The following is a 20467-nucleotide window of genomic DNA, read 5'->3' as shown; positions in this document are numbered from 1 at the left end:
CAACTCACAGAGAGCAAGAGGCTTCCCTTGTTTTCTTACCACATATCAAGTTAGTCTATTTTGGGATTGTATTGTGTTAGAATGTTGCATCTTTAAAGACTGGCACCTGAGGTGGCTGGAGAGACCATTCAGCCGTTAAGAGAGCACTGGCTGCTCTTACAGAAGTCTGGAGTTTGATTCCCAGCATCCACTTCAGGTGCCTCGTACCTATCTGTAACTTCAGCCAGATCTGACACCTTTGGCCTCTGGGAGCACTTACACTCGTGCGCACATGCCCACACAAAGACACTCGATCTACACACGTAATTAAAAATATAAAAAGAATAAAAATAAATCTTAAAAAAAAAACAAAACCAACTGGTGTCTGGGTTGCTAAACTTAGTTTCACACACACATATTCACACACACACACACACACACACACACACACACACACACACACACACAGAGTGTTAAATGGATCTTGGCTTGAGCTTAAGACAGAATTTCCAGTTTCTGAAATGGCCCTAAACATGCGCCTGCCATTTTGTGCTACGTGTTTCTGAGAGACAGAATTCTCAGCATTGATGATTATAAGAACCAAAAACTACAATCTATTGTGAAAAGATACTCTAGGTCTTACGGTATCAAACGTTCAGCTTAGAGTCGATTCTTTATACAAAAATAGCACACCCGGCTGGTTGGCATGCAAATTCCCTTTGGTTTTAATGAGTAGTAAGATGACACGCATTCCAAATCGCTGTCCTAAAATCTAGCTCATTGCGATTTCTTACCAATGAGCATCTGACCGTATTCTTATTTTATACACTTAGACAGTGGACAGTCATGTAAAAGTGTCAGGCGAAAGCGAGTCGCAAAGTGAGAAGCCTTCCGAAGCCCTGGACTCGGGAAGGAGGGCCCAATGCTCCTGCAAGGGGCACAGTGGGAGTAAGATGGCCGGCAGATAAACTGTTATTTGGCCCTTTGAGACTATGCCAGGACATGGTCACAATGCAAGAGATATGAAAGGTGCAGGGACAAAGCTCTTACCTGAAGCCCCCTAGGCCATGGGACAAGATGATCAAAGGGTATCCAGATTCCTTTGTCTTAAAGGGGCCGTTCCAGCTAACAGGCAAGCGACAGGATCCTGGCAGAGACACAGGCTGTATGTAGACTCTCTGATTGCTCTTAGCGAATCCCAGGGGCAGCCTGAGCACAGGTAGGGGTGGGCATACGTGGTCCTCCCCTCTCCAGAATCACCAGGGGGATAAAAAGACCCAAGGGGGTAACACTGAAGAAATCTGGGGCAGATCTGTGAAAAGCCAAGGCCATGGGGGAACTCCTGCGGTAGGGCCTTGAGAGCACGGCCACTGCAGGAGAGCAGGAGCTCCTGGTGGGCAGAGTGTATAGCTAGTGGGATGGGGTTCAGTGGTAAGTGGCAGAGTTCTGACCTGTTTATATGATGCCCTGGGTTTGCTCCCCAGTACTGAAAAGGGGGATCTATAGAGTGAATAAGAATGCATGCTGAGGGCTGGAGAGATGGCTTAGCAGTTAAGAGCACTGACTGCTCTTCCAGAGGTCCTGAGTTCAATTCCCAGCAACCACAGGGTGGCTCACGACCATCTGTAATGAGATCTAATACCCTCTTCTGGTGTGTCTGAAGACAGCTACAGTGTACTCATATAAATAAAAAAATTAATAAAAAAAGAAGAGTGGGGGTTGGGGATTTAGCTCAGTGGTAGAGCGCTTGCCTAGGAAGCACAAGGCCCTGGGTTCAGTCTCCAGCTCCGAAAAAAAGAACCAAAAAAAAAAAAAAAAAAAAAAGAAAAAAAAAGAAGAGTGCATGCTGGATTTAGGGACCACAGCCAGCACCGTATCCCATCTGATGTCCCAAACACTGCACGAGAGGTTCTAGGTGTACATGTACCTGGCACCATAGCACTACAAAAGCTGGCAGGGGTAAGTGATGTGCCCAAGTCCCACTGCCAGTAAATGACAGTCTGGATTTGAATCGATGACCCAGATTCTCACGCATTCCATTCTCTCCCATCTCTCCAAACTAAGGACTCAACTATGCAAGCTAAATAATTACTGTGTCTGCCTCAGTTTCTTCTCGGGACATAACCAGGCAACTGGGGAAGCAGCCAGGGCCAGGCCAGCCTTACCGATGCCCACGTTGAACAGCAGCCCCACCCAGCGCTTGTTATACTGCAGGTAGTCAGCCAGACCCACGCAGTACTCATAGCGGGGAATCCACAGGGGCTGCTCGCACGTCTCTGATGCTTCGCAGGGGTAGAAGAGTCGGAAGAGGCTCCCCTAGAGAAGAAGAAGAAGGGAGCAACTGCTTGGGACCAAGAAGCTCAAGCATTTCGGGTCAGCAGGAGTCTGGGTACCAGCCAGGCTGGACACCAGCACAGAGAAACAGAGGCTTCCTCAGATCCAGAAACAATTTTGTTGCTAGCACATCAGAAGGTTTATGTTCCTCTGACCGTCAAGCTGCATTTCCAACTACATCCTGGAATGGCACCTACTGCGGACCTAGGCTTGGCGAGGGCTCGGGTGGAGTGGGGGATTAGATCTTTGCCCTTAGGATGAACTTGGTGGCAGCGGCAGTATGCTTGGTCAGGAGAGGAAGCAGGAGGGGGGTAACCAGGAAGTGGGTGTCTCTCACAGAACAGAGGTGAGTCTAAGCACTGGGAATGAAAACTTAAGGAACTTGCTGGGTCATGGTGGTGTGGGAGAATTTGGGGTTATGGTCATTCTTGGCTACATTTCCTGAGCTACACGTGAAACCTCGAAAATGTTTAAAAAAGGAGGAAGAGGAGGAGGAGAAGGAAGAGGAGGAGGAGGAAGAGGAAGAGGAGGAGGAAAAAAAGGAGGAGGAAGAAGAGGAGGAGGAAGAAGAGGAGGAGGAAGAAGAGGAAGAGAAGGAAGAGGAGGAGGAAGAGGAGGAGGAAGAGGAAGAGGAGGAAGAAGAGGAAACAAAGAAAAAGAAAAGCCTAGATATTAGCAGGAGATCAGAAGCCAATGGGAGGCTGGAGACAAAGACCCCACCTTCCCACCGAAGCGTAGACTCAGGACAGCAGCCTGCGGCCCACTGTGCTTCCTCCCATTCCCCCACATCAGGATGGCATGGAAAAACCTCTCCAGGATCACAGGCCCGGACTCAAGAAAGGAGAAAGGGTCTGTGAGCTGCCTCTGAAGCCAGAGACGCCTCTCCTCCTTGAGCAAGAACGCAAGTCTCTCTGTCATCTGGGGAGGTTCCAATAGTCTGAATGAGGCATTTAAAAGAAATGACAGGAAGACAGGCCTAAGGACCGATGACCAAATCCAGCTCAGCTGTAACTTAGCGCCCCAGAACTTACACACTTGGACTGGTGGTGGTGAAGTCCCCACAGTAGGGCAGAGCTTGGGACACTTACCTCAAGACTGTGACCCTCCATCACATCCGTGCAGCCAATGTGGTGGGGCCCGGAGATGGGCGGGAAGCATATAGACTGACCGGCCCCCATCTCATCACCAGCTGAACCAAAGGCGGGTGCTCAGGAACTTGCTGGCTGGAAGGCAGAGCGCAGAACAGCCTCCTGCTGGTCTCTTCCTCGCTTGTTGTTTCTCTAGGTCATGTGCCAACCCTGTGTACTTCCTGACATCCTTATCACCCCAACTGACCTTCCTGCCAGCTACTCACTGAAGCGCACGCATTATTTACGTTTGCTACTTTCCGTTTACAGGCTGATCCTTCTGTTGTCTTTCTGCAGTGGTGGGAAGGAAGCTGGGAGCCTTACATATGCTAGTGACCCACTCCATTCCCAGCCCCGAGCACTGTAGTCTTCATTTCCTTCTGGTGGGGTGAGGAGACGGTGGTGATGAGCCTCAGATCCCTCAAAACCTACAAACCACAAGGGTGTGGTTCAGTTCCAGCAAACAAGAAGTCCTGGGCTTGATTCCCAGAATTGCAGAGAACAATTCTGTGGCAATAAACACCTGTAATCCCAGCACTGAGGAGGGGGTGTCCGGAGGGTTAGGAGTTCAAGGCAAGCCTGGGATGCACGGGACCCTGTCTCAGGATCAACATATACTGACACTGCACCCACCATGTATCCATCCCATAGAAACTGCTGCAGTGACCACAGCCCAGACTTTGCCCTTTCCTGGCCAATAACGCCCACTGAGATCTAGCTCATCCTCAGCTAGGACTGTACTAAGTCCTAATAGACACTGCTTCATCTAACCCTCTCAACAGCTCTCTGAGAAGGGAGGTAGTTGGACCAATTTCCCCTGCTATGGAGGTCTAGCTCATAACCCACCCTGCTTAAAGCAACATTTAGATTTCCTATTCCTTACAGCCAAAACCACTTGCATGGGTGGGGCCCCCGGGACCCCAAGGTTTGTTTGGACATTCTGATTCTTCCTCTGGGAGGATCAGTGTGCAAGTCTGAGCACGCCTGGACAAAAAGACTTTGGAAATGGTTACTGCCAACACTCCCTGCCATCACCCCTCTCCCTGCCTCGGCACAAACGTGTGCACTACTGAAGAAGTCACTGAAAGGCTCGATGAGCTGCTCAAGATCACAGCTGTTCACACACACACACACACACACACACACACACACACACACACACACACCCTTCTGCCTGCCAATCATCTGATCCACAGGAAAACCCCCAAGAGCCCCAAAGAGTCACTCTACTTCATGTTAGGAAGCAATCATTTTCTTTCTACTATTCTTTTTCCTCTTTTGTTCTTCCAGTGCAAATTTTAAGACATCCACTATAACAAAAAGGAGGAAGGGAGGAAACAGAGGAGGGGAAGAAGGGGAGGAGGGGAGGGAGGGGAGGAAGGGGAGGAAGGGGAGGAGGAGCTAAGTTCTGTTGCAGGCTGCAGACCCGCTCAGCCAGGGTGAAGGGGGAGGAGCCTTTGCCCGTTCCCCCTCGGGGCCGAGGGCTCGCACTGGGGCCGAGGGCTCGCACTGGAGAACCTAGACTGCAGCTGCGGGACTCAAGTGGATCACAAGACGGCGAAGCAGCTGCAGCTCCCGTCATAAAAGAGAGATAAAATGCCACTGGAGTTCTGAGGAAAGAGAGTCCCCGGAGCGTGGGAGCAGAGAGCAGGGGAGGACAGGAAAGAAAAGAAAGTTAGGAAAGGGTGTGTGAGACACGGGGGCAGTTGGTGTTGACTGCAGAGGGAGAAAGGGGCGCGCGCGTGCAAGCTCCCACGCATTCCCGTGGGTGGGTGAGCGGAACCATGTGCATGCGGAGGCCAACCTCTCCTGTTGGTTCTCACGTGCTTCCCACCCTTTTGTTTGAAACAGGGTCTTCCATTAGCGTTAGCGGGGAGCTAGACCACATTGGTTTTCAGGGACTTACCGGTCAGACTCCCCTCGTCTGAGATTATAGCATGCCATCAAGTCGTCTGAGATTATAGCATGCCATCAAGTCGGGCTTTTTTTTTTTTTTTTTTTTTTGGTTCTTTTTTTTCGGAGCTGGGGACCGAACCCAGGGCCTTGCACCCAGGGCCTTGCGCTTCCTAGGTAAGCGCTCTATCACTGAGCCAAATCCCCAGCCCCAAGTCGGGCTTTTTAAAAATTAATTACATTTATTTATTTAATGCATGGAAATGCGTGTGTGACAAGTGTGCTTGTGGGTGTCAGAGGGTAACCTGAGGGAGTCTCTTCTCTCCTATCTTGAGAGTCCCAGAGATCAAACTCAGTTATGTTTAGTAGCAAGTGTCTCTATCCGCTGAACCATCTTACTGGCCTGTTGCTTTTTTTTTTTTTTTTTTTTTTGTACAGGGTCTCTTTAAGTAACCCAGGCGGCTGTCCTGGAACTTGCAATGTACACCAAGCTAACCTTGGACTCAGAGATCTACCTGCCTCTCTCTCCTGAGGTGGTTTAAAAGCCATTTGTGACCACACCCAGCTATCCTTTTTTCTTTTCTTTCTTTCTTTTTTTTTTTTTTTAACGTGAGCCCTAAGGATCTGAACCTCCGGCCATGTGTTTATAATAGCAACGAAGCTGTCCCACCATGAAAGACCCAAGCCTGAGACCCAGGCGCTTTGCTACCCTAGCTTGGGCAAGTTAACCTGATCTCTCTGAGCCTAATTCTGCCTCTGCAAACGGGGATTTGTGTCAGCCTTGTGGTTGCTATGGAGATAAATGAAACCCTGCAATTAAAGCGCCTTGCATAGTACCTGGCTTGAACAAGTATCTAGATGCATTTGGTGATCTTGAGAAAAGCAGAAACAAAGGGACGGGAAAGAAAGAGGGATAGGCAAGGGTGAGACAGGGCGGGAGATTTTGTGACCAGGATTTTGGGTCAGGCGTCAGCGAAATTATTTCAAAAGAGTCGTGCAGGTGGGATGCACAGGATCCTGGTGGTCCTGGCAGGCTTCTGAGAGGGGCCATCAGTTAAATTCTGCTTGGGAAAAAAACCAAAAACCTGAAGAAGACGACTGGCCAGACTGAGGCTAACTTGAAAACAGCCAGAGTTCCCGAGGCTCGTGCTGACTGATGCCCAAGGAGGATGAACAGGGAGGTAAAAGCCAATCTCGCTTGCAAACTACAACGGAGAGACACTCAGCCTTGTTTCTCATAAAAGCCATGAGATTTCCCGGGGGAGTTGTTCACCTGTGTTCCATGTTCACCCTGGCTCCACAGTTCACGGCAGTGCTCGCCCAGAACCTCTCTATCTATCATCCAGACCCAGTGAGACCTCCTGGTTCACTGGGACAAGTTCCTCAACCCCTACCTTCCCTCCTCTCAGGTCTAAGCATGGCCCCCCTCCCTTACCTGGACTCCTGACACAGGCTGCTCAAATGGCTCAAGGTGTAAGACCTGGGTTGGCCGCCTCAGTGACTTGCTTCTCCCAGTGAGACCATGTGAAATCTATTTCAGAGGTTTCTGAACCCACAACCCAATTGTTCTGCAATCTCTAACAGTGTATTCCTTTCATTTGCAGAGAAACCAATGCTTGCTTGCTTTTCTTTCTTTCTTTCTTTCTTTCCTCCTTCCTTCCTTCCTTCCTTCCTTCCTTCTTTCTTTCTTTCTTCCTTTCTTTAATTTTCGAGGGGCTTGGGCTAAAACCCAGGGCCTTTCACATGCAGGCAAGTGCCTTACAACTGAGCTCCACTCCCAGCTCCAAGTTAATTTTTTTCTTATTAAGTCCTAGGTGTTCCTGACCAGCAGGTTTTGAAAATCTCTTAAGAGTTCTTTCACAGAGGGAGGGCCTTTTCTTTCATTCAAGCATGCACGTACACATGCACCAAACACTGAGTGTACCCTGTGGACTTCTCACTGGGAAAACAGACATGGCTGCCCAGAAACTCAGCGGGTTAATGAAGGCAAGATGGCTCACCAGGCAAGCTTGCCTTCTAAGCCTGATGTTCTGTGTTCAATTCCAGGAAGCTACATTATGAAGAGAGGAAATCTGTCCCCAGGCCCTAAGTGGTCCTCTGACCTCTGAACATTCACCATGGACTGCAGGTACCCAGTCACTCGCAGAATAAATACATGTTTTTAAAAAGGACTTTCTTCAATGAGTGCTATTGAATGGTTCACACATGTGTGCTTTTCCTCTCCATGTGAACTCCAGCGGGTAAAGAGAGTGCTTTAACCAGCAGGACAAACTATCACGTGCTTTCCACAGTTAGCCAGAACTTACTTGTCTTCTTTTGGCTTTGGTTTTAAAAATCACCCAATTCTTCTCCTTGGCTGCTCTAAGATAGGATCTCTCTATGTAACCCCAAACAGGCCCCCAATTCAAGATCTCCTCGTCCACCCCAAAAGTGCTAGGTAAGCGCCACAGTATCCAGATCAATTACTTTTAAGTGTGCATTAGTGTTCTGTCTGCATGTGTGTCTGTGAGGGCGCCAGAGCCTCTAGACTTTGAGTTGCAGACCGTTGTGAGCCGCCATGTGGTTGCTGGGAACTGAACCTGGGTCCTCTGGAAGAGTAGCCAGTGCTCTTAACTGCTGAGCCATCTCTCTAGGCCCCCAGCTCAATTATTTTTTAATCTGTCATATTTATCAAAAAATAAGGTTCTACACTATAGAAAGAAAAGAGAAGTTTGGTGACTTTGTATTCAATCTCTGCCATATATAATATATATTATCAATAATATTTATATATAATTTATATATAAATGGCACCCAGGTGAAGGTCAGAGAACAACTTGCAGGAGTTGGTTCTTTCCTTCCGCCATATGGGTTCCTGGCATGGAACTCAGGTCACCACCATGACAACACCTTTACACACCGAACAATCCAGCTAGCCACAGCAGTAAGACCTTCAACAAATGCCTTAATCCCTAAACTGGTCATTTACAGCTACTCATGAGGTTGAAGATTATGTGTGTAAAAGACCTGGCATATTGAAGGCACTGTGACTCCCGAAGGCAGCTATTAACTAATTCCTTTAAAGAACTATAGGACAGCTCCAAGTCTGACTTTCACATATGTAAATTAGGGACATTCATAAATGAGGTTTAAAGGAGAAAACAGATACGGCCTAAGGCCTGATATATTGCAAACTATTCAGCAATCCTGTTGCTCTTTCAATAACTGAGGCCTCCTATTATTTCTGGCATAGATCCTTTGGCAAAATGAATTCTTCTCTCCCAGGCTCTTCAGGCCTGAGACACACCGACCAAAGTCCACTAAAGAGGCCCAGAAGAGCCCAAAGGGAAAGCGCAGGGCTTTCATCCTGCCCCTGGGGAGCAGCTCTGTCCCTCTGCCAGTCCCGTGGACTTCCCATCAGAGTTCAGGAGGGGCACCCCTCTTGGGATTTCCTTTCCAGAACTCTCTGGAGGTATGGGCTCTCGGGGCCTATCTGATCTTTGGACTCTGAGGAAGTGAAGAAATAACCTGGTTTTGGATGAAGACATCAAGAACTCCAGGGACAGGATTGAGCAACGAGGCGGTAAAACCAGCAAAGCCGCCCGATAGGAACGGTCTGGGGAAGCAACAAACGGCAGGGAGAACCTCTGTTGCCTGTGGAGGCCTTGCAGTTTACAAAGCACTTTCATACTCTGTAATATAAATGAGTGGGGGGGGGGGAGGAGAGGGAGGATGAAAAGAGAAAAGGAGGCGAGGAGGATGAGGAAGAAGAGGAAAAGGAGGAGGAGAAAAGGAGGAGGAAAATAGAAAAGGAGACTAGGAAGAGGAAGAAGAGGAAAAGGAGGAGGTGGTGGTGGTGGTGGTCGAGGAGGAGGAGGAGGAGGAGGAGGTTCCAGAGAGCCTATGTATATGATTCGCCCAGGTCAGGGGGCGTGAGGCAGAGCTGTTTGCTGCATTTCAAGTTCATAGAGCACTGTGAGGAAGAACTGTGTCTCTTCTTCCACCAGTATGGAAAACAGGACAGCACATAGTGGAACGCAGCGTCAAGGACACAAAACTGCCCGCTCTCAGGGACGGACGGACGTGAGGCAGAGTCAGGGCAGGAATCTCAAAATGAGGGAGTGACAATCCCCAATGACCCTGGGAGGGCATAGGTGCAGGGTGGATTCTGTCAGGATTTATCTGAATAGGAAACAGAGACGATAAAGAGCAAAGATTAGCGCGCAGATTCTGGGATTGAGAGACAAAGAGGCCCCACGCTGGAATATGAAAGGTCTTTGGAGAGCTCAGTTACGAACTGGAGCTTTAGTCAATCAAACTTACCCAGTCACGCTGATCATTCAAAGGCAACCTCAGAAGGGTCACTCCACAGAAACCCGGCACCGCCCAGGAGCCCGTGGGCCTCTGGGAATACTAGTTCTTTCACTTAACCTGCGAACTTAAACTCGTTCCCTGTCTCTAAATGTACACTACAAGTCCCGGGACACAACGCGGCGCCTTATCATTTCCAGGACTACAATTCCCAGGTTTCCTGACTACACCCTGGGGCGGCGTGAAATCAGCCAAGACCAGGTGAGATTGCGCCCCCTGGTGTCTGAGGGAGCAGTAGCCATGGTGACACGCCTCGAGCGGAGGGTTATAGTACTGGAAAGTAACCCTCCGCCTCACCGGTCCTCAGATAGTTCCCAGGCGTGCCTGGAAACACACCCTGTTTCACTTTGTTCTCAGGGAGATTGGAGATGAGAGGTTGTTTTCCGTTTCTGTAGACATTATTCCCTGTGAAAATATGAGACTGATTGTCAAGGACACATCAAGCCGCTCCCGGTGACACCTTGGAAGGTGTCCATTGTTCTCAGGAAGACTCAGCTGAGAACAGGGAGGAACCTAAGGGATCTTGGGATCCATGCACAACTCAACCTTCTCCTATTCACCTCCATTTAAGTGTCCGGTGCTGGGTTTTTGGAGACACACTGGTGAACAAGATATTGTCTCTAGGGTTAGCAGAAATCACAATCTAGCAGAATTCAGAAAACAGGGGGTGAACAACAGCAAGTGCAGAAGGCTTGAAAAGCACCCGCCCAAACTAAGGAAAGGGAGCCAGATCTCAAGATGCTTAAAGGAAAAAAAAATGCTAATATTGGGTCGGAAGGAAAAGTACAGGGAATGTGGAAATATCAGATAAGAGTGAATTCACTCTTAAACAGGAGTTGAGAGCTGGACTGGAGAGTCCTATAAATGTCAACAAAGACTGGATCCTAAAAATTTGAGCTGGATGGTGGTAGCGCATGCCTTTAAACCCTAGCACTTGGGAGTCAGAGGCAGGCAGATCTCTGTGAGTTCGAGGTCAGCCTCGTCTACAGAGTGAGTTTCAGGGCTACACAGAGAAACCCTCTTTGTAAAAAAAAAAAAACTAACAGAAGAACATGAAAAAAAGGAAGGGGAGAAAGACCGACCGGCAGACAGTAAGGTCAATCAACAGGTTGTTATCTTACACACTATGGACTTTGTGATCGGAGCTGCAACAGTATAAAATGGCTAAGAATAAAGAAGCCGCTCTCTGCTTCCCGGTTACGCTGAGTCCTTTGCTGTCGTTCACCTTGGTGTTCATGATCGATCTTGTCAACACAGGGTCTCATGCCTATATGTCGAGTGGGCTTCCCTTCTGAGCTCGATCTCCAGTTTCCCTTCCTTGATTTGTAAAAAGATTTATATTATTTTATGTGCATGGCTGTTTTGGCTGCATATATATATTAAGTGCACCACGTACGTGTCTTGTGCCAAAAGAGGCCAGAAGAGGGCGTCAGTTCCCCTGAAAGGGCAGTTTCATACCCAGTGATCCAATAGGTAGGTTCTGGGAGCTGAACGTGGAACAGTGAGTGCTCTTAATTGCTGAGCCTTCTTTCCAAAGCACCCACTGTGCCCCTACACCACGGCCTTTAAAGCCTCTATTGTAACTTCTGCCCGCCTCGAAATATAGAACAATCCCCATACCCTGAAAGGTTGCCACAGCAATTTAAAACTAGTCCCCTCCTTGATATGTTCTGTAATGCTGAATGCTGATGCGGTGGGGAGAGGAAGAGAGAGAGAGGAGAGAGGAGAGAGGAGAGAGGAGAGAGGGGGGAGAGGGGAGAGGGGAGAGGGGAGAGGGGAGAGGGGAGAGAGGGAGAGAGGAGAGAGGAGAGAGGAGAGAGGGGGGAGGGGGGAGAGGGGAGAGGGGAGGGGGGAGAGGGGAGAGGGGAGAGGGGAGAGGGGAGAGGGGAGAGGGGAGAGGGGAGAGGGGAGAGGGGAGAGGGGAGGAGAGGGAGAGGGGAGGAGAGGGGAGAGGGGAGAGGGGAGAGGGGAGAGGGGGGGAGAGGGGAGAGGGGAGAGGGGGGGAGAGGGGAGAGGGGAGAGGGGAGAGGGGAGAGGGGGGGAGAGGGGAGAGGGGAGAGGGGAGAGAGAGAGAGAGAGAGAGAGAGAGAGAGAGAGAGAGAGAGAGAGAGAGCTCTAGCCCAGTCTTTTTATTCTTCAGCCTGGCTCCTACCTGGCTGTTGCTAGGTAACTGTTGGGCGGAGCCAGAAGAAACGACATTCCTGGCCCCTAGAGAGGAAACCTCTGCTCCTTCTCTTGTTAGTGGGGCAAGCAATAGTTTGTCAATTTTCACAATGGTGTTTTATGCTCCTTGAATGATACTCACGTCAGTGCCATTCTAGTCCAAGGCCAGAGAAGTGCAGTTCCAGTGAACAAGCTGCATTTCCCCTTGTTGCAGGGAAGGTCAGGGGAGTTCAGTAAGAAGGTGTTGCAAAGGACTCATCGAGAAGTCTAGACTTCTGCTTCCTTATCTGGGGGACAGCTAAAAGAAACATGACTTTGCTTTGAGATGGAGGATTTCAAGAAGTGCCAGGGCCAGTTAGCTGGCTCAGTAGGTAAAGGCAATTGCCCCCAAGCCTGACCACTTGAGTTTAATCCACAGAACCTCACTGATAAGAGAAGATAATCAACACGGGTGTGTGTGTGCGCACACACACACACACACACACACACACACACACACACACACACACCTCTAAATAAAGAAAAAAATAAACTTTAAAAATTTAAAGAAGTCGGGGGCTGGAGAGACGGCTCAGCGGTTAAGAGCTCTGACTGCTCTTCCAGAGGTCCAGAGTTCAATTCCCAGCAACCACATGGTGGCTCACAACCATCTGTAATGGGATCTGAAGCCCTCTTCTGGTGTGTCTGAAGACAGTGGCAGTGCACTCATACACATGAAATAAATAACTCTTTAAAAAAATTTTCAAGAAGTGTTTGGTTTCAGACCGGCACAAGGACCTGAGGTGTGTATTTTACATATCAAAGCAGACCTGACCTCCAGGTTCCTAGCATCCCTCAGTCCCTACCTGGTCTCAACCCTGAATTTTCTCAGGGGCTGAGCTGCCCTTCCCCCCAGAGACTCTTCCTTCTATAATCCAGACATTTTGGTCTCCTTAGCCACCCCCCTCCTCCTCCTCTTTCCCCTCCCCTTTCTCTCCCTTTCTATGGCGACTCCTCTGGCCTCAGTCCTCGGGGACTGCTTCCCAATAATCCCGTGTTTAATATAATCTAATCTAGCTTTAATTGGCTCATTTCACCACTGGAGAAATAACTTATCAGTGAGTTGATGAAAAGCTATCCCAATAAGATTTGTCTGGAAGGAGGGAGGGAGGTCTGGGCTCAGCTAAAGCTATCAGAGAAAAGAAACAGGAGTCTTGGCAGCAAGAATGGAGGTGCTTGGTTCTCCTGGTTTGGACAATATTCTTGTCTTTTCCATGCCCAGGTACTTTTATCTGTGTGGTTACTTCACAGCCCCGGAGTGAGCTTGTCTGTTGTTGCTGTTTGTGGAGTTTTACGGTCAACGAGGGCGTTCCCTGAGCTCAGCCAGCGGCCTTTCTCTCTTATCTGATGGGTTGCTGTCTCACCCCGGGTTGTAGCTGGGATGTGTAGAAATGACTGGACTTTGTGTCCCGGGGTTCTGTAGAGACAATAGGTGACTGGGGACTTTGGATCATTCTCAGAACTTCGTACATGCAAACCTTTTGCTCTACCACGGCTTCCACCTGCAGGCCTGCAGCCTGTGTTTAAACAGCCTGAGTTGCAGTGGCACCGCTGTTAGTTGTACGTGATGACCACTCGCTAAGCCTCCTTTCCCGTCTCCATTGGACCCTTGTTTGGAAAAAGGAGCACAATGGGCCCAGATGGCATGGCGACCTACACTTACAATGCATTCAGGATGCCTGAAGCAGACAGATCAATACACGTTTGAGGACAGCCTGGGCTACATAGTTCCAGAGTGAGTTTCAGGCTAGCCTAATCTACACAGCAAGAAAAGCATTATAAAATATCTTCCTTGTAGTAAACTTCATACCATATGATCATGTGAGTACAAGGCGAGGTCCCTCCCCAGGGCCACAGGAAGGTGAAACTTCCCCAGTTCTTCTATGACTGTTATGAAATATAATACAGTGGTGGCAGGAGTAAGGGTGTATGTGGTGGGCCCATGCCAAGGGAAATCACAGCCATGTGATAGACCGGACTCAAGGGAAGTTTACTGAGGGGGAAGGGAGTGGGGACCTGGAAAAGGGGTAGCAACAGAGAAAAGGGTTGAGGGAGGCAGAGGACAAAAAGAGAAAGAGAAGCCGGCTGGGAACACGTGAGAACAGAGAGATAGAAAGATTGAGAAGGGGGAGAGAGAGAGGAGGGGACAGAGGAGAGGAGGAAGGGGGGGCTGGGGTGGAGAGCCACGCCACGCCCATCTTATGACACGTGACGAAGCTATTGCTTCATGGCACTGTTGGGAGGAGCCTAGAGGAATCATCTATCTGTAACCCTACAGCAACTCTGACAATGAAAGGGGACAAAGGGACAGGATGGCCTTCATGCTTTCTAAGTCACAGAGTCAACTTGTTCCCCTAAAACTCAGCAACACCGGCTCAAGCCTCTTGGCATTTCTCATGCAGAAGTCTGGAAGGACTGAGTCAAGGCGCTCTGAGTGCTGCTGCACCGTGTCCAGCCGAGTCCAGACAAACCCTTTTGACATCATTTTATTCTGTGGGTTTCTTTTCTTCCTTCCTTCCTTCCTTCCTTCCTTTCTTTCTTAAGAAGAAATAAACCTGTCTAGTTATATTAGGTGGGGTTTTGTTTTGTTTTAAGAATTATTTATTTTATGCATATGGGTACACTGTAGCTGTCTTTATGCACACCAGAAGAGGTCATTGGATCCATAACAGGTAGTTGTGAGCCACCAGGTGGATGCTGCGAATTGAACTCAGGACCTCTGGAAGAGCAGTCAGTGCTCTTAACCACTGAGCCATCTCTCCAGCCCAACATCATATTTTTTTTTCTTTTCTTTTTTTTCGGAGCTGGGGACCGAACCCATTATTTTTAATTTCTCGTTTTTTTCTGTGATGCTAAGGATTTAACCCATGTTTAAAAAAATTTAAAAATAAATTCAGTTTAGCTAGGGTCAGAAACTAGCTTTCTCTGTGTTTATATACTAATTCTTTTTTTTTTTTTCCGGAACTGAGGACCGAACCCAGGGCCTTGTGCTTACTAGGCAAGCACTCTACCACTGAGCTAAATCCCCAACCCCCTAATTATTTTATTTAAAAAATTATGTCCTGAGTTCAATTCCCAGCAACCACATGGTGGCTCACAACCATCTGTAATGAGATCTGATGCCCTCTTCTGGTGTGTCTGAAGAGAGAGACAGTGTACTCATATATAATAAATAAATAAATCTTTAAAAAAATTATTAACCTTTATTTTTATTTTATGGGTATGGGTTTTTCGCCTGCAGGTATGTCTGTATATTGTACACATGCAGTAGCAGCAGAGGGCAAAAGAGAGTGTTAGAACCCCTGGAATTACAGATGTTGGTGAACCTTCATGTGGGTGCTGCATGACCAAGTTCTCCGGAAGAGCAGCCATCTCTCCAGCCTCTGCCCAGACTCCTGACCCAGGAATGATCTTCTATAGGGGATGTGATCCTCTCTGGTGGAGCTTGCATGGGGAGGGACACACATGGAGCAGTGACGGAGGAAAGCAGCACCAGCTAGATTAGCTGACTCAAACTTGGTGGTCAATGGAGGGACAGATGCCCCAGAAGCCTGGCCCTCACATTAGAGGAGTCAGTATCTGAACTGAGTCCTGAGCCCAACCACACTGGTGAGTCACCCTGTGACCAGTGAGTCACCCTGTGACCAGTCACCCTGTGTGGTGGTTTGAATACACTTGGCCCAGGGAGTGGCACCGTTAGGAGGTGTGGCCTTGTTGGAGTAGGTGTGTCACTGTGAGGATGGGCTTTGAGACCCTCCACCTAGTTACCTGAGGAGTAGGTCTTCTCCTAGCAGCCTTCAGATGAAGATCTCTGCTCCTCTCAGCTCCTCCTCCGGCACCATGCCTGCAGAGATGCTGCCATGTTCCCGCCTTGATGCTAATGGACTGAACCTCTGAACCTGTGAGCCAGCACCAATTAAATGTTGTCCTTGTGAGAGTTGCCTTGGTCATGGTGTCTGTTCCCAGCAGTAAACCCTAACTAAGGCACATGTGCTGTCAAGTCATTTAATCCTCCAGTGGAACATACCTTTTTATTTCCAGAACAGAAAACAGCCTTCCTATTTTTCAAACAAGGGAACACAGGGGTGAAAAGGTCCCAACAGACGCTGTCAACTGCCCACTATATATCCTTCATTCCCCCACCACCACCCCGCACCCCCACCTCCCTGAGTCATCTCGTGGGGAGGTTACCCCAGCTCCTGAGAGCTCCTTCACTCAAGATCTGACTTCTATCCAGTTGCTTCCTTGCCTGCGGTAAGGCCAACCATCGTGGTAGCAAGTTCAGAATGGTGCAAAGTGGCTCATCTCATAGTGGAGCGAAGGCAGAGACAGCAGGAAGGGGCTGCGGATGAGACATCTACTGTAAGTTAGATGCTCCCCAACCTGCCTTTCAGCAATTCATTTGCAGCTGCTTAGGTGAAATACATAAAAGACCCTGGGCACCCCAATCTCTCTCCCCATCCCCATCTCCTCCTCCTCCTCCTTCCCCTCCATCCCGCTCCCTCTCTCCTTCCCTCCCTCTCTCCTTCCCTCCCTCTCTCCTTCCCTCCCTCTCTCCTTCCCTCCCTCCCTCCCCCTCCCTCCCTCTCTTGCTTTCCATTCCTCTCTCCCATTCTCTCATTCCTTTGTCTTGTTCATTCTGTCTGTTCTCTCTCTCTCTCTCTCTCTCTCTCTCTCTCTCTCTCTCTCTCTTTCTCTCTCTCTCCTGTCCTTCCCTCTCTCCCCCTCTTTCAGACAGCCTTTAAATCTCCCCCTTCCTCCAATAAACCCCTTGCCCTCGATCTGTTTCATGGTGTGACTTTGTGGTGTTCCTTGGCTCTAACCAGAACAAGGTTCCTTTTCACTGCTTTATCCTAACCACACCCCCTAGGGCAAACGCCCAGTAACCTACTTGTTCCAACCAATGCCCCTGCCCCCACCCCTGCTCCTAATAGTCCATGAGCCCTGTACTCACTGGTAAAGTCAGCACTTTGATGAGCAGAAGTCCCTTCTTGATGGTGCCTTTAGCTGGAGATGTGGCTCAGCTTGTAGAGTGCTTGCCTAGCGTGCACAAAGCCCTGGGTTCCATTCCCAGCATCAGTATAAAGTTGGGTGTGGACGTATTGCCTATAGTCCCAGGTATAGACAAAGGATCGGACATTCAAAGTCGTTCTTGGCTGCATAATGAATTTGAGGCTAGCCTGGGATATATATATATATATATATATATATATATATATATATATATATATATATATATATATCCCTATCTTTGGGATAGAGAGATGGCTCAGTGGTTAAGAGCACTGACTGCTCTTCCAGAGGTCTTGAGTTCAAGTCTCTGCAACCACATGGTGGCTCACAACCATCTGTGATGGAATCTGATGCCCTCTTCTGGTGTGTCTGAAGACAGCAACAGTGTACTCACATACATAAAATAAATAAATTTTTTAAAAAAGCCCTATCTTTTAAAAACCAATGTGCCACCTGCTGGGGACTAAGTCTTTTTTTGACATAAGCCCAGTTTAGGCATATACAGTGGTTTGAATAGGTATGGCCCCCAGAGACTCACATATTTGAATGCTTGGCTCTTAGGGAATGGCACTATTGGGAGGTGTGGCCTTGTTGGAGTGGTTGTGGCCTCTTGAAGGATTCAGTCACTGTGGAGAAGGAGCGTTGAGGTCTCCTATACTCAAGCTATGCCCAGGGTGGCACACAGTCTCCAGTTGCCTTCGGATCTAGGCGTAGAACTCTCTGCTCCTCCAGTACCATCTCCCCCTGCAAATCTTCATGGCTTCCCGCCATGATGATAATGGACTGAACCCCTGAAACTGTACTTTTTTTTTTTTTGGTTCTTTTTTTCCGGAGCTGGGGACCGAACCCAGGGCCTTGCGCTTCTTAGGCAAGCGCTCTACCACTGAGCTAAATCCCCAACCCGAACCTCTGAAACTGCAAGCCAGCGACAATTAAACTCTTTTATGAGTGGCCTTGGTCATGGTGTCTTTTCACAGCAGTAAAAACCAAACTCGGACAGCATTTCATATCCAAACCACAACATTCATCCTCATTCCTTCCCTGTCTTCTATCTGACAAATCCCAAATGTCATTCCATCATCAGGAAAGACCCGTGCTTAGACACTCACCCAGTTAGCATGATAGATTTAAAATGTCAGTCATACCATGCCCAGTTCATAGGCAGCAAACAGAAGGAGACAGGGCCGGGATGATTGTCAGGGTCCCCGCAGACCCAGGATCAAAACTACCATTGACCTAGTCTGTTGTGACATCTTGATTCCTGGCTACAGAAAGAACCAGAAGTGGAGTTTCTGGGGTCCCTTATTTTTCTTCTCTCCTGACTCCAGGCCTGGGTGTGACCTCAGGATCACCAGAGACCAGGGTGGGAGGAGCGGGGATGACCCAGCCCAGAGAAGAGCGGGCAGAGGGAAGATGGGCAGGGCATCCACATTCTGCTTCCTGGCTCCCTTCAGGCCTTTGAGAGTTTCTTGGCTCCAGAAACATCCTGCTTCCCAGAATCTCTCCTCAGAAAGGACTGGTGGAGACAGAGCCAGCTCAGAGATGCCAGAGGCCAAGGCAGGGCCTGATTCCCACTCTTTCTGGCTCCCAGCCCTGCTGTCACAGACCCGATCGATCAAAAGGATCAAAAGCTGGTAGAGGCTTGACCTCCTGCCAAGCGTAAGGCAGCCTGAGGATACGAAGCACTCAAGAGTTTAGGGATGGGGGTTGGTGCCAACACAGGTTGGAAGTAGAAAGGTTACTATCAGCTCTTACTTACCATTCTGGGGACGGTCACAAGCTTGACACAAAGTAGCAGTCCTTTGTCAAAAGCCCTGAACGCTTCAGACTAGTGTCTTCCTGCAAGCCAGATTCCACTCCTCTTCCTCAGGCAGAGTGACTATGGGTCCCTGCCGCCACACACCTGACCACCTCTCTCCTCTCAAGTCTCCGGATGCTCTCATCACTTCAGTACCTTCTCTCAAGCCCAGCGTAGATGTCTCTCCTGGACATCTCCCCTCCCGCTTCCCATGCTCCTCTTCCGTCCTCTAACAGCCACCCCGCCCCCCACGACAGTACACACAACATTGAAGTGACCTTCTCCCTACCTGGTGTTCTGTCACTGGGATGAGAAGAATAATTTAAGACAGTCTTGCTAGAAGCCCAGACTAGGATTGAACTCACAGCAATCCTCCTGCCTCAGCAAGCTGCGTGTTGCCCACAGGCGTGTGTCATCATACACGGCACATGTGTATCTTATTCTAAGTCTGGGATTGGCTTTAAAACATTGGCTGCCGGGACTGGGGAGATGGCCCCGCCGATAAAGAGATTGCTCCACACGTACGTAAATACTAGCTGGGTGTGTCAGCCCACCTGTAATTCCAGGAAGAGAGAGGGGAAACCCGGAGCAAGCTGGATGGCTGAACTAGCCTTATAGGTGAGCTCTGCATTTGATTGAGAGACCTGGCCTCAATGAATAAAGCGGAGAGTGATTGAACATGACTCCCAATGTCAGCCTCGGGGCTCTGCAGACATGTAGACACAGGAACACTGACACACACGGCCCTATGCTTACACCACATACACACAAAAGAATATAAGTAAACATTGGCTGTACTATCACTTAAATATGACAAGGGCCACAAATCACAGCATCTTCCATTAGAAGACTTCTCATAGATCTCAAGAGGAGGGTTGACATCATGCCCTGGGAGAGCATCCAGAGAACTACCTGAACAGCCGGGAGGCAGGATTCTCTAGTGTGGTCTCCTTGGGAATGGGAGGGAGGTGCAACAGGAAGGTTAGGCCTGGCCAACCTATCTGTACCATTTCAGGGGTTTAGGGACTGTCCCTGGGTCTTTGGTACCTGGTCCTGGTGGCCAAAGCAGAACAGTGGCCCTGTGAGTGGGCCAGCTGAGGAGGTGACAGGGATGAGCTCTGAGCTCAGTGGAAAGCCTCCGAAAAGTCCAGTTCACTCCAGGGCCCGCTGCTGACTCTCACTTCACAAAGAGAGCCTTGGTAAGGATCCAGGCCAAGCTGGGGTGGGGGCTGCTTAGGAGACAGGGAGAACAGAGGCCAGTGCTGTGATCCTGCTGCCAAGTGGTAGGTAGGGGTGGGAACAAGGACGGGGAGTAGGGGTGAAGAGATGGGTACTAGGCTTCAAGGCTTGTTTGAAAGTGGCATGGGGGGGGGAATTTATGGACAACCAGAGAAGGTGCCAATTACATTCTAAGAGGCCCATCCTGCTCCTAGTCTGGAATTCATGTGTGTGTCCCACCACAGCCTCTGTTGTGTCCTGAACTACCACAATGACCTTGGTGGCTTAATAAAGGGATTTTTAGGCCATGATACCCCCAGGGTTCAAGATGTACAGGAAGTGAACTCGATGTCTGACCCATAGTGGGACTCAGTACACAGCTGCTCCCCCATCCGCGGAGAAAGTAAAGAGTTTGTCAGAGCTGATGTCAGATCACGCTCTGGGTACCAGCCCTATTCTCCACTAGCTAGGCCACCCTGAAGAGCCATCTTCCCTCCCCTTATCCGGAAGCCAAGGTAGAAGGCCTAGTTCTTCTCGAAGTTAGGAGAATTGA

General features: G+C 49.2%; 1 protein-coding gene and 1 long non-coding RNA gene across 8 annotated transcripts in view; both read right to left on the bottom strand.

The window, feature by feature from the left end:
- The window catches only part of Pafah2 (platelet-activating factor acetylhydrolase 2), a 28896-nt gene extending 19203 nt beyond the window's left edge, over positions 1–9693 (bottom strand). For 2 of the 5 annotated variants that reach the window (XR_015619745.1, XM_087549336.1), the window contains exons 1-4: positions 9636–9693; positions 3402–3868; positions 2145–2295; positions 1030–1126 (exon numbers count right to left, since the gene is read on the bottom strand). Coding sequence is in view for 3 of the 5 variants with exons in the window: in XM_087549336.1 (XP_087405462.1) it covers positions 1030–1126; positions 2145–2295; positions 3402–3491 (338 nt within the window). In the remaining 2 variants the exon portion in view is untranslated. Of the gene's footprint in view, positions 1–1029; positions 1127–2144; positions 2296–3401; positions 3869–9635 lie in introns of those variants that run through there. The other 3 variants (XR_015619744.1, XM_087549335.1, NM_177932.2) reach the window with 2 other exon arrangements.
- A 5378-nt stretch (positions 9694–15071) lies between these two features.
- LOC120103006 (uncharacterized) overlaps positions 15072–20467 on the bottom strand; it is a 14950-nt gene continuing 9554 nt past the window's right edge. The window contains exons 1-5 of one of the 3 annotated variants that reach the window (XR_015621213.1): positions 18658–18898; positions 16840–16991; positions 16077–16227; positions 15654–15784; positions 15072–15329 (exon numbers count right to left, since the gene is read on the bottom strand). This is a non-coding gene — a long non-coding RNA (uncharacterized LOC120103006). Of the gene's footprint in view, positions 15330–15653; positions 15785–15894; positions 16228–16839; positions 16992–18657; positions 18899–20467 lie in introns of those variants that run through there. The other 2 variants (XR_015621214.1, XR_015621212.1) reach the window with 2 other exon arrangements.

This window comes from Rattus norvegicus, chromosome 5, assembly GCF_021556685.1.
Source record: "Rattus norvegicus strain SHRSP/BbbUtx chromosome 5, alternate assembly SHRSP_T2T, whole genome shotgun sequence".
Lineage (NCBI taxonomy): Eukaryota > Metazoa > Chordata > Mammalia > Rodentia > Muridae > Rattus > Rattus norvegicus.
The sequence above is the reverse complement of the archived record's forward strand: the minus strand, read 5'-3'. Positions and strand labels throughout refer to the sequence as shown.